At 38.4% G+C, this 14242-nt stretch overlaps 1 protein-coding gene across 8 annotated transcripts in view; it reads right to left on the bottom strand.

The window, feature by feature from the left end:
* The window catches only part of TRIP12 (thyroid hormone receptor interactor 12), a 115969-nt gene that overhangs the window by 65915 nt on the left and 35812 nt on the right, over positions 1-14242 (bottom strand). For all 8 annotated transcript variants that reach the window (XM_049769280.1, XM_049769282.1, XM_049769281.1 and 5 more), the window contains 3 exons: positions 9949-10032; positions 9252-9347; positions 140-288 (listed from right to left, as the gene is read on the bottom strand). In XM_049769280.1, coding sequence (XP_049625237.1) covers positions 140-288; positions 9252-9347; positions 9949-10032 — 329 coding nt within the window. The remainder of the gene's footprint in view (positions 1-139; positions 289-9251; positions 9348-9948; positions 10033-14242) is intronic.

Raw genomic sequence — 14242 nt, 5'->3', positions numbered from 1 at the left:
TTCTATGTATAAAATAAAAACCCCTAAATTACACTCCTTTCATTTTGTCGGGTTTTAAAATTCAAAATAACATGCTTTCCATCAAAAAATTAATAGGTTGCGGGAAACAGCTGAAGTAAATGAGAAACTTTTAGCTCACCAAAGCTGGAACAACACTTTTGACAGGAAACCCTCCCAGTGTCTCTTCATTGCCCATGACCAGTAACTGGCACATTTCAATCACGGCCTGGAGCTGCTGACTTTCGTCACTGGCTTGCAGTCCCTGTAGAAGTTGCTGGGCCTTAGAACCTTGACAAAACAGAAGAATTACTTTCAAACACCAAAAAATTGGTCACAGATATATTGTACCACTTTAGATGCTAACTGACTAGGTATCTTTTTGCAATCTAATTAAATGGTTGGTCTATACCAGGGTCAGGCCAGGCTTCTGGCTCAAGTCAATTGAGGGGGAGAGGGAGGGAGGGAGGGAGAGAGAGAGGGAAGGAGGGAGGGAGAGAGAGAGGGAGGGGGAGAGGGAGAGAGGGAGAGAGGGGACGAGGGAGAGGGAGGGCGGGAGCGACAGAGAGAGGGAGAGGGAGACGGAGAGGGTGAGGGAGTGGGCGCGGGAGAGGGAGAGAGAAAGGGAGGGAGGGAGAGAGAGAGAGAGAGAGAGAGAGAGAGAGAGAGAGAGAGAGAGAGAGAGAGAGAGAGAGAGAGAGAGAGAGAGAGAGAGCGCTGTTGTCACACCTGCCAGGTTTAGGGAAAATATATTAAAATTGTAGTTCTTATGTAGTAAAGCAAAAATACATACTCCTAAAGAGGCAGAAATGTGTGTGTGCAGTCTCCTAGCCACCATTTGCTTTAGAACACTGATCTGAGTTTTCAAAACAATTAGATGCCCAGTTCTGCTCAGTGCTGCTGGACTCAAAGATTCTAAAGTTCTTGGAAAAATGAATTTACAGAGTACTGAAACCCTAAGCCACAGGGGGAAAAAAAGCAGTTTGGAGGACCTGGGGAGTGCCAAGAAAGTATTTCTTTATGAGGAAACGGGGTTTTATCAGACACCTATGTCCCAAGACTTGCCAGTGATTAGGGGATTATCGCTGGTATGTTTTTTTCCCCCCAAATACTTGCTGGTTAATAATTCTCTGCATAAATGTGACAAAATTTTGTGAAGAATGATTTTCAAAATCAATTTACTAATAAGCCTTACTTGTTGCAATAGTGTAAATATCATACTTAATAAAAAGTTGTACATTCATCTATTTTTAATCTGTGGAGAATGCAGAGATTAAGTATGTAGGAAAAAATAGCTGCAGTTTTGTCACAAAGACTACTAAAACAATATTCAGTAATGAATAACAACATTTATCAAGGACAACCTACCTAAAATAGACTGTTTTTGATAAGAAGCGTATGCCACTTATGAGGACAATGGCACACTCTTTTGATTCCTGCTTAAGATAAAAGTAGTTTTATCCTCTATGGGTAATTTTTATACCATCAATTCAACAAGCAGTGAGAAAAAAAACCTTACGGAGAAGTGAGGAAAAAATTAAAAGCTTTAGCCTTTGAATTTCACATCAAAGTCTCAAGGGCATATCAAGAAGTTCACCAGCCAAGTCTCAAGAATCATTACCATAGATTTGAGGCTGGTAGACAAATATTTTCTGCAACTGAACAAATGGTGAGTATTTGGGTCTCTTAAGACCCAATGATCTCTCTGTTGCAATTAATCAACCCTGTTATTATGGAATAAAAGCTGACAGATACCATATATGAATAAGTAAGAATAAATACAATCCAAGAGTTGACTTATAAAAATTATAATTGCATGTGACTTTCACTAACATGAAGTGCTTTTTTAAAAGTTCTCCAGGCACTTAAAAGTGTAAACATTACTTCTGGTTCATAATAAACAGAAGTCTGAATCTGTCTCTTAGGCAACAGATGGCTAAAGCCTAATAGAGAAAAACCAGCACCAATCTGAGGATAATGAAAAGATACTGAATTGCATTAAAATACAAACGGCTCTACTGAATTGGCCCTAGTGGACACAAGTTCTGAAGCTGTAATGAGAGATGGGAATTGAGTCAATTTTTTTTTTTTAATTTTGGGTCACACACCAGGTGATGCTCAGGGGTTACTCCTGGATAAGCGTTTTGATAAAAATAATATAACCACCCAGAAATCTCGTAGCTCTTTAAAGACAAAGTTACCACTTTGTGTGAAACCCCTACACCGAAACAAAAAACACAAGTATCTCTATCCAATACATTTGCCACATTTTGAAACTATATTTAAGTCTAAGTAGAAAAAGCCCCCCCACCACCACTTTGGTTTTGGTTTTTGGGTCACACCCAGTGGTGCTCAGGGGTTTCTCCTGTTTCTGTGCTCAGAAGTCGCTCCTGGCGACATATGGGAACCATATGGAATGCCGGAATTCGAACAAAGGTCCATTCTGTGTTAGCTGCATGCAAGGCAAAGGCCTTACTGCTGTGGTATCGCTCTGGCCCAAAAAGACTTTTAAGTATCTCCATCAACCCACTGCAAAAGACCACATCACATTAATTAAGTTCAAGGAAAATGATTCCCCCCAATTTTTTCCCCTTTTGGTTTTGGGCCACACTTGGCATTGCTCAAAAGTTGATCCTGGCTCTGCACTCAGGAATTCTTCTTTTTTTCTTTTTTTGTTTTGTTTTGTTTTGGGGCCACACCCGGTGGTGCTCAGGGGTTACTCCTGGCTGTCTGCTCAGAAATAGCTCCTGGCAGGCACGGGGGACCATATGGGACACCGGGATTCGAACCAACCACCTTTGGTCCTGGATCAGCTGCTTGCAAAGCAAACGCCGCTGTGCTATCTCTCCGGGCCCAGGGATTATTCTTAATGGGGCTCGAGGTACCATATGAGATGCTGGGGGTTGAACCCAGGTCAGCCATCAATCTAACCCTAGTATTTTATTTTTACTCAAACAGAGATGCTTTGTTCTGATGGAACAAAGCAGTAAGTTTCTGACGATGTTAACACAGTAAAGAAAAAGCACAGATAGTAACATCAGATTTTATATTCTAATGCTTTGAGTAAAGAAAATATTCACATATTTAACAGAATCCAAGTATTAAAAATTAATATTGTTTTGTGGAGGGGGTTTTGGGCAACATCTTGTGATGCTGAGCTCCTGCCTTGAGCTCAGGAATCACTTGCTAGGGCTCAAAGGATCATATGGGATACCAGGGATCCATGTTGGCCATGTACAAGGCAAGCACCCTACCTGCTATGCTATCAATCAAGCCCTTAAAAAACTAGTAATAATTTAAAAGACAAATCTTAAATGAGGAAAGCAGAGCTTTGAAAGAGCAACAATATGACTGTTAAATTATAGAAGTTTGAGACACTATGAAATATTAATAGGGATTTTTCAATAGCAGAAAGTATCTTAGAAACTAAGGCAGAACAAGGACTTAGTAAAAGCTTGCTGAAAATCAATCTATACAGTCATCTAAAATATTTTCATCAGTGTAAAAATAGTGTCTGATACAAGGAATTGAGAAAAGAATTAAGTACACTGAAGAACACCAAATGCGTGGCACAGAACATTGACATTTTAAAATAAGAATGCCTGATTTTTTGTTTACAACACATCAAAATGAAACAACAAAGGGTGGCAAAAGGCACAAGAATCCATTACTGGATGTTTCTTGCATAATTTGAGATATGATCATAGAGAATCATTTGTACTGAATTGTAATCTCTAGCATAAGATTAAGTAACTGAAAATTACCAAAAGAGAAATGATGCCATACATTCAGTCACTGTACATGATTAGTGATAATGGAAAACAACATGAGATTGATTTATAATAGCTGCAAGCTTTATATGCATTTACCAGCTAACACAGTACTTCCTTTTAAAAAAGACAGATGACGGCCCGGAGAGATAGTACAGTGGCGTTTGCCTTGCAAGCAGCCGATCCAGAACCAAAGGTGGTTGGTTCGAATCCCGGTGTCCCACATGGTCCCCCGTGCCTGCCAGGAGCTATTTCTGAGCAGACAGCCAGGAGTAACCGCTGAGCACCGCCGGGTGTGACCCAAAAACCAAAAAAAAAAAAAAAAAAAAAAAAGACAGATGAGGAAACTTGTATTTCACAGCAGCACAGAAGGAAAATAACCTAATATCTAACACGGGACTAAAAACTGTACATTCACAAAATAAAGTACTATGGAAATTATGAGAGGCTTAAGAAATAACTCCATCATCCCCAGAGACAGAAAATAGATGAAAAGATATGGCCCATGTCCATATATCATAGATGGAGACTGAATACTAAGTCACAAAAATTTTTTAAAGGTGAGGGGGGGAGGGAGAGAGAGGAGAGAGGGAGGAGAGAGAGGGGAGGGAGAGAGGGAGAGAGAAGAGAGAATTTTTTAAAGCAAGGTAACTGATGAGAAGGTTGTTATACTTCCATAAGAGAGGGTGTGTGGTGTAGTAGTTGTGTGTAGTTTCCCTGCTCAACCCAAAGCCGCACGTGTGTGTGAGTTGGTCTTATGGCAGAATACATCAGTGGTAAGGTCTCCTTGTATTTAGGCTAATTGCCACTCATACAGTTGTTTATTTTTTTTTAAATCATGGTGTTTTATTTTTAATTAAATCTTTACTTAAACACCTTGATTACAAGTATGATTGTAGTTGGGTTTCAGTCATGTAAAAAACATAACCTTCACCAGGCCAACATTCCCATCACCAATGTCCCAAATCTCTCTCCTCCCCACCCCAACCCACCCCTGCCTGTACTCTGAGACAGGTTTTCTACTTCCCTCATTCATTCACATTATTATGATAGTTCTCAATGTAGTTATTTCTCTAACTGTACTCATCACTCTTTGTGGTGAGCTTCATGTCATCTCACATCGTTTTTACTGCATTTCTTTTAACTCTTATTAAAAAAAAGGAAGAGCTTACTAAACCTTCTGCTACTGCTTTAATTCATTGGTGATACAATAATTTTCAAATATACTTGCCACTGAACTTTTTCTTCTTTCCTTTCTCCTCCATTTCTTTAGTTTTTCTATTTTTTATTTTTTTTTTTTTTTTTTTTTTTTTTTTTTTTTTTTTTTTTTTTTTTTTTTGGTTTTTGGGCCACACCCGGTGACGCTCAGGGGTTACTCCTGGCTATGCGCTCAGAAGTCGCTCCTGGCTTGGGGGACCATATGGGACGCCGGGGGATCGAACCGCGGTCCGTCCGAGGCTAGCGCAGGCAAGGCAGGCACCTTACCTTTAGCGCCACCGCCCGGCCCCTATTTTTTATTTTTTTAAATAACTTTGTTTTTGGTCATTTTGAAACAGATGTATTATAAGTTATGTCAACTATGTGATGCATTTTCTTTAAATAAATTTATTTTAAAAATTTAAAAATAAGGATAGTAGAAGATAGGATTTAGAATATATGTTGATCTGACTCTGGAACCACCTAAATGGCAGTTATAGAAACAAAATTGAGTTGGTTTTTATTTTGTTTTGTTTTGTTTGGGCTACACCCGTTGGACGCTCAGGGGTTACACTCCTGGCTATGCGCTCAGAAATCGCTTCTGGCTTGGGGGGACCATATGGGATGCCGGGGGATAGAGCAGACAGACACCTTACCTCTAGGCGCCACTTCTCCGGCCCAATAAAATAAAATTGAGTTTTAAAGAGACAGTCCTCTCAATTAAAATGAAGTGAGACAAATCAGCAAACCAAAACCAAAAATCATTTAAAATACTAACATTTGAACACAAAGTAACATATAGTCATATTACCATCACTGGAAACAGGGCATGGGTGGGGAAAGGAAAAAAATAGGTAACACTGCCATCTTGAATTTGAATAAGCAATACCGTACAAATTCATGTACCACATGGGATATGTGCCTATTAAAATTCTGACTCCAATGATGGACACAATAGCAATGTACCTTGGGACTAGACTGGGTAGTCAACTCTTACCTCTCTAGGGAACTAGAGCTCAAAGAAAATGTACATTATTTCAGGTACTTTGAGCAGGGGTGGTGGGTTCAAAGCTCGACACATCTTGTCATTATAGAAAGGAAGTTATCAAAATTTACTGACATCCTATCAAATAAATTCAGAATCCAACTCCCAAAAGATTCTGTCATTTATTAAAATGACAGGACAATTTACTTGAGAACCACTGAAGGAATGCCGAATGCTGAAAACTCACCTCAATCCATTTGACAATAAAACTTAGAACAGTAACAACACTTTGGAGAACCTGAAAACTAACCAGGTTTAAAAAACCTGGTAAATGAAGGGGGAAAACATTTTCCTTTAGCAATTATTCTGCTAGTCAGCCAAACCGAAGGAAGAAATAGCAGCGCTCACGGTCTAATTGGGCAACTCATAGAAGTCATGGAATTGGGGAAGGTCCCTATGATGCTGTGCCTAAACTCCAGAATCACACTATGCATGTGCACAACCATGTGGGCCACATCTCTAGTCAGAAATTTCTTGTCAACTCTATCATTATACAATCTGTTGTCTATTTACTGAGTTTTGAGGGTTTAACAGATACTATATGCTTTCTAACATTAAAACACGAAGGCTCAAAATTCAAATCTTAATCTCTAGGCACAATACCAATTCACAAGAAATGTTCTTAAGAACTTTGAGACAAGGAGATCAAAGCAATAGCACAGTGGTTAGAGCACTTGCTTAGCACACAGACAATCTAAGTTTGATCCCCAAAACCCCATACAGTACCCTGGGAACTGCCAAAGCACAGCAGGAGTAATAAGCTCTGAACACTGCTTGATGTCTCTCCCCAACCCCCCCAGACCCCAAAGAAAAAAAACCTGGGACAATAAAAATGTGATGCTAATTGATATTACAAAATAACTGGCTGGGTCAGAGATTGTACTGGGGTTAAAAGGACTTGCCACATGGTGGACCTGGATTCAACCCCTGTGCCATATGGTACCCAGAGCACAACCACGAGTGATAGAAAAGTCCTGCTGTTAAAGCTCCAGTACCAAAACACTGAAATTTCAGACTACTGTGAAAAGATGGACATGGGTGGGGGTTTAGCATTCAGTCAGTCATGAAGCAAGCTATGATAATGAGAAATGATGGGCACAGTTTGCTTATAACATGTGCAGAGCTGAAACAAAAAAACCTAAAGTACTTTAATACTAACACCTTTAGGACTACAACATTTCTTCTTAGCCTTCTCTAAAGAAAAACAGGTCAGGAATGAAAATGCAGTAAGATGTTTGTCTTGCATGCCTGCCTGAGGTGGTTCCCAAAACTGAGTAAACCATCTAGTCACAAGTCTCACCAGGACTAATTCCTATGTGCAGAATCAGGAGTAACCCAGAGCTATCACTAGGTATGGCCCCAAAACAAAACAAAACAAACAAAAAAAAAATCACAACAAAATAAAGCCCATTTACTGGTTGCAAAATACAGATAATTTTGATCCTGACTCAAATTCAATTTTAAAATAAAGTTACAAGAAAAATTTAACATCTGATATCTGAATAGTTATAGAAAAAAAGTTCTTGCCACTATTTAAGAAAAAAAGGGATTTATGTACTCATTTTTATACTTACAAAATACAATAGGTGTAAGGAAGTCATGATTGTATAAAAACAATGTTAAAAGTAGAAAAATAACAGGATATAAATGAGACAATTACTATGGATGGATAATTTTTTTTGAAAAGTTCACATATTTTATTAGGCTGTACTCTCACCCTTTGCCATTATGTTTGGTACTTTCATGATAAAGATCATGTCATCTCCATTTTCAATCTTTCAATAGTTCCTTTCCAATTTGAATTAAATTCCATAAATGCTGCTAGCCCTACCAAGTTCCTACATAAACTTAAAGTTCAACCTTTACCTCTATTCTTTCTACAGGATCTTATTGGTGACTATTTCTAAAACACACCACACTAATTCCCAACACTTGGGACTGCACTTCCTTTAAAAACTTCAAAATAAGATCTCCACATTTCCACATTAGGTCCCCTACAAATTCTCTGTGACTGGTTCCCTACTCCAAAATGTCATTTTAAATCAATTTAAACACTAGTCATCCTATATATTTACTAATCATCCTATATATTTACTCTACTTTGGTTTTCTACATATGGACACTACCTGAAATTGAACTAATAGCTACGTGCTACCTGCTGCCTCTTAGCACAGTTGCTCACAATTACCAATCAGCTCGTGATTCAATACAATTCCTTTAATAATAACAACAATAAAAATTCATTCAAGGGTTTGTGACAACTTTGCAACAGGGTATGTAATAAGAGAAATGAGTGTCAAGGTAGAAAAAGCAAACCAAAACAAAAGCAAAGTACTAGCTGCTCATTTTATTTGCTACCCAAGACAATGACAAGAAATTTAAAATAAAATATAATTTAATTAAGATGAACACATATACAGGTTCCTGTAAAGAAAAAAAACCACTTGGAATACTATGTGGAAATTAAGTATGTGTAAACAGGGTCAAAATAAATTGGTTTCAGTAAGTTAAATACTGAAAAAGAAAACTATACTAATTCTGTTAGTATAAGATTAAAAATTACGTGCTCGCTTCAGCAGCACATATACTAAAAAGATTAAAAATTACTAAAAATAATTTAAGATAAGTTACTTGTAATTACAAACTTGAATCACATTTATGACTACTATATAAAATCTCTAGGTTGTAATTTGACTATGTGAGACCGGCTAGTAATCTTTCCTCCCAGGCATGTGTGATTGACCACCTTAAATTTAAAAACCTTGATTCGGGGGCTGGAGCAATAATACACGGTGGGTAAGGCTCTTGCCTTGCACATGGCCGACCAGGATTTAATCAGGGACATCCCAGATGGCCCGTGCCTGCCAAAACCAATTCCTGAGCACTACTGCCAGGTGTGGAACCACCCCCCCACCAAACCAAAACCAAACAAAATATTTTAATTCAAATCTATGCAAATTATATAATTAGATATTATAGAAATAAGTTAAATGCTTGCTTCTGTATAGTTAAATAAGAGTATGTTTTATTACAGGACTTTGGGTGATTTTCAGTAACTGAATCAGTAACCAGAACACAGCTTGAATAATCATATTTAAGACAAGAAATATGCAGTCATAATAATCTTCATAAAAACATCAATAAAAAGCCAATGAAAACCCCACTAAATTAGTAAGGATTGTGGGTGGGGTGGCAGAGGGGATTGTTTTATAGAAGAGAAGAGTATTTTAAATTCTACTTACTAGCTCCACTTCCAATTGTTCTATGGAAAAGCTGTGACATCCGAGGACCAAGAGGACCAAACAGGTGAGGTGGAAGGCCTCTGGCTTCTAACAATGCTAAAGAGAACAAGGTAAGAAAAGCTAGCTTGCAATCCACTATTTTGCATAACCAATTCTAACACCATTATTATTATTATTTTGGTTTTTGTGTCACACCCAGCAGAGCTCCAGGGTTACTCCTGGCGCTGCGCTCAGAAATTGACCCTGGCAGGCTTGGGGGAACCATATGGGATGCCGGGATTCCAACCAGGTCTATCTTGTGTTGGCCCTGTGCAAGGCAAATGCCCTCCTGCTGTGCTATCTCTCTGGCCCCCAATTCTAACATTATTTTCAATTCTAAATTTCGAAATAATGCTTCAAGCTTTCAAGACCACCAGATTAAAGCAAGTAACAACAACCATGTGCCAGTTTACCAAGACAACAAGAGGAGCAGAGCAGGATTATTTCTCACTTTGGGTAAGATTAGGAGAAGGATTTTCTCTTCAAACCATCTTGCAATTCCAAATCATACAGTTACCACTAACGGATGCTTTTGGGGAAGTTCAGGCATTGCTAGACTATGCTCAAATAGGTTTTCTGGAATTAATTTCAACAGATTGGGGCAGGTGCAGAATACAAGAAAACAATGGTTTCTTCTAAATTCAGAAGCTGGTTTTACCTTGTAATCGTCCCATCTCCGAATCATCTGATTCACTTTCCCCAGAGGTAGTCATGCCTACAGCCCCTGCAACAGAACTGGAAGCTTCAAAGAAAAAAAAAAGGGAGGGGGGAGAAGGGTTAAGAAATGAACACTTAATTGTTAATATAATAAGCCTGATTTATCTTAAAAAGAGATAAAGTAGCATGGTAGATGGGAAACTGGGAATATTGCTGGAGGGAAGATCACACTGATGACATTGGTGTTAGAACATTTAATGTCTCAAACATGGCTAAGAGCTAAAGTAAAAAGAAAGTACAGATTGCTGCAGTCAATGCTGCTACTCATTAGGTAGCACTTATTGAGTGCTTACTATATGCAGCCTGTGTCTGCAACCACACAAAATTGTAAACGTCATCAGGCACATAAAGCAATGTGTAATTTTCAGAGTTCTTGCCAAAAGGTCAAATAGATTAAACCAATCACAGATTTTGGAACCAGTCTGACTTCACAGGTTATACTCAATTTCTTAAAAAATAATCTTTAGGGCCTGGAGAGATAGCACAGCGGCGGTCCAGGACCAAAGGTGGTTGGTTCGAATCCCAGTGTCCCATATGGTCCTCCGTGCCTGCCAGGAGCTATTTCTGAGCAGACAGCCAGGAGTAACCTCTGAGCAGCGCCGGGTGTGGCCCAAAATCAAAACAAAACAAACAAAAAAAAAAAACTTTAGCATTAAAATTTCAATCCAAGGATGGCTGGTTCTATATGGAAATAACATATTAGTAGTAGAACCTAATTATGAAAAGAATTTGCTGAAGAGGCTATTTGTTTTAAACTGCTTTCAAATTATGTGAGAAACCAAGTTTTGTTTGGGATTTTTAAATACTCTGGAATCGCGTCTTAGAAAGGTTATTTTTTTTTAAGTCTAATTACTAAAAGAACTGCTGAATTTTTTAATTTTACAAATTATAATAAAGGTTTAACTTTAGAGGCTGACACAAGAGTATATAAGATGAGGCAGTTGTCTTTCATTCCATATGGTGCCCAAAACCTAGCCAGGAGTGACCCAAAAAGCCAAGATGCAGTAGTCCCAAATTACAAGTACCACCAGATGTAAACACTGCTGCTGCTGCTGCTGCTGCTGCTGCTGCTGCTGCTGCTGCTGCTGCTACTACTACTACTACTACTACTACTACTACTACTACTAATAATAATAATAATAATAATAATAATAATAATAATAAAATTAAAAGATTAAGTTTCAATTACTACTTTTTAAGAGCCAGGGTTAGAAGGCTCAGGGGCTATAGCTATTGCTTTAGATGCAGAAACCCCAAGATCACTGACACTATCATTCCTCCTGTACTGCCAAATGTTAGATCTAATAACTGATGTACTGCTAGATGTGACCCACACATCCCTCATCCATAGCTCATGAAAAGCTTTTTAGACTATTGCGATGATGTTTCATCCTTAAGGAAGTTATTACAAGAAGGGGCAAGGACATTCTAATTTTTAAATGGGATAGGGACAAAAGTCAGTTACAGATCCCAAGATAAACATTTTGCCAACCTTTAATTGGTAATAAAAAAATTTCTGGGTGATTTCCTGCAAGTTTTACAAAATCAGATGAACTAATCTTACCAATGGGTAGGTGGCTGCAGTTTAAGTAGGTAAGGAGTCATTTATTAGTTCATTGAGGTCAATGATGTTCTTTGAATCTTAAGCTTGTGTTTACAAAACTTTTATTGGTATGGCTTAAAACAAACTTCCAGCACCATACCCTCCATCCCTCCAAAGAGCACCTGCTTCCATCTAGCATGGCCCAGTATTCTTTTCCCTAGTCACTGTCTTTAAGCATCCTACTAAAGATCAGTTCTCAGTTTCTGCTGCCTTGGGACACTTGCTACTCCCATTTCTTTATATTCCACATATAAAACAGATAACCCCGTATGTGTAACTTTTGATTCAGCATGATACACTCTGATAATCCATGTAGGAGAAAAATGCATTTCATTTTTCTTAAATCCAAGTAGTATTCATTGTGTCTATGTACCAATTTCTTTATGCAGTCAAATATGTTCCTGGACTTAAGATGTTTCCAGATTTGGGCTATTGTGAATAATCCTAGAACATAAATATGTCTTTTCTGAAGTGATTTTGGGCCCTTGAGTCAGTAGAAGCTATGGCTGTGTTATATGGGAACTCAAGTCCTAGAGGGTTTTTTGTTTTTGTCTTCTTAATTTTGGGTCACACTTGGATGATGTACAGGGATGATCCTTGTCTCTGAGCTCAAGGATCACTCCTGGTGTGGCACAGGTACCCAGGAATTAAATTATGTTAGCCAAATCCAAGGCAAGCACTCTACCAGTGGAGTATGGTTTTGGCTCCATTTTGTAATTTTATAATAAGTGTCTACATTCTTTTCCCAAATGCTAGACCACTCCAACTACTCCACTTAGTAGACCAACCAGCAATGAGGACGCTTTCTCCCCCAAATCACATCAATACTGGATGTTTTTGTTCTTTTGATGTACACCAGTCTCACTGGAGTTAAATTATCTCATTATTTTGATTTGCATTTTCCTGATGATAAAATGATACAGAGCATTTTCTCATACACCTTTCGGTCATCTGTCTTTTGAGGAAGTTTTTATTTCTCCCATCACCATCTTTGATGTTTTTTTGGTCTAGTTCTACCAGTGCTATATATACACACATGTGTGTGTATGTGTATATATGATGATAACTTTTATCAGATAAACGTTGAAAAAATATTTTCTCACTGTCAGATGACTTTTTATTTTGGTCTTTTTTTTTTTTTTTTTGCAGTGCAGAAGCTTCTGGCTTTCATGTCTCACTTGCTCATTTTCGTTCCAATGGCCAATGGCACTAAATGATTTGAAGAAACCTCTAAATTCAATGTTAAACTGTTCTGTTTTCCTCAAAAAAATCTGTGAAGTCAGTTCTGAGACTGAGGTCTTTTCACCTATTCTGTCTGATTTGACTTCTGTGTGTGGTGTTAAAAAGGGCTTTCATTTTTTGCATGTGAGTAACAAGTTTTCCAACACATTTATTGAAGAGGCTTTTCTTGCGCCACTTCAAATTTTCAAAATAATCCTTGATGATCCTTTGGACTTCTGTAGTATGTGTTATTATATCACTCCTTTTATTTCTAATTTGGCTTATTAGGGTTTCTCTCACTCTCTGTAAATTTCTTTTAGGGGGTTTAGGGCCACACCTGCTGGTTCACAAGGTTTTACTCTTGAGCTCAAAAATTACTCCTGGCAGGTTCAAGAGACCTTAAGGGTTGGTCGGGAATTGAATCAGAGTCAGCCACATGCAAACACACTACCCACTGTACTATCTCCCCAGCTAGGTAAATTTTCTTTAGGCAAAGCAAGAAACTTTCCTGGGTAATATTCAAAGCTGGCCCCAGAGGAATCTAAGACTATTATCACCAATTTTGTTGTTTGAACCAGTATTTCTCCTATGTAGTTACATATCTACTTCCTGTTTGATTTGCCTGGGTCAACAATTATCATGATTAATATGTGCTAGACTTTAAGCACACAATAAATGGGCTGCACAGGTATGCTATAAAAGTATGTATCAATTATCACTTATGATTTCCCCTTTTTTGCAGGTGGGCATGTCCACACCTGGCAGTATTCCTGACTCTATGCTCAGAGATTACTCTTAGTGTGCCTGACTATACCAGAGTTAGCACTGTGCAAGATAAGCTCTCTTAACTGCAATACCATCTTGTTGGCCACCAACGCCAACAAACTTGAATTATATAAAGTTAATAATTCCCAGACAACAGTAATGTGCTAGAAGAATTCCTGCAGGATCAATGAGAGCACCTCTAGACTTCATCTTCTTAGAGAAACACCATATGCACACTCTATCTCCCTCTCTCCAAGAGATAAAACGCACTAGTGGCTGCAGGGAAGCAGAGAAAGCTTAGACTTTAGTGCTTTAAAAAACTCTGGATTGGGGCCGGAGAGAGAGCACAGTGGTGTTTGCCTTGCAAGCAGCTGATGCAGGGCCTAAGGTGGTTGGTTCGAATCCCGGCGTCCCATATGGTCCCCCATGTCTGGCAGGAGCTATTTCTGAGCAGATAGCCAGAAGTAAACCCTGAGCACCGCCGGGTGTGGCCCAAAAACAAAAACAAAAAACTGGCTTTAAGGGTCATGCATCCCCTGGTTTCTAACCATGGGTATTTCAGTTTTCTCTCATAAAATGAAGACAGCAACTGTTCTGAATATTAAATGAGAACAAATGTAAAGTGCTTAATACTGGATCTAAAATA

Source organism: Suncus etruscus, chromosome 2 (genome assembly GCF_024139225.1).
Source record: "Suncus etruscus isolate mSunEtr1 chromosome 2, mSunEtr1.pri.cur, whole genome shotgun sequence".
Classification (NCBI taxonomy): domain Eukaryota; kingdom Metazoa; phylum Chordata; class Mammalia; order Eulipotyphla; family Soricidae; genus Suncus; species Suncus etruscus.
This window is presented reverse-complemented; position numbering and strand designations above follow the sequence as displayed.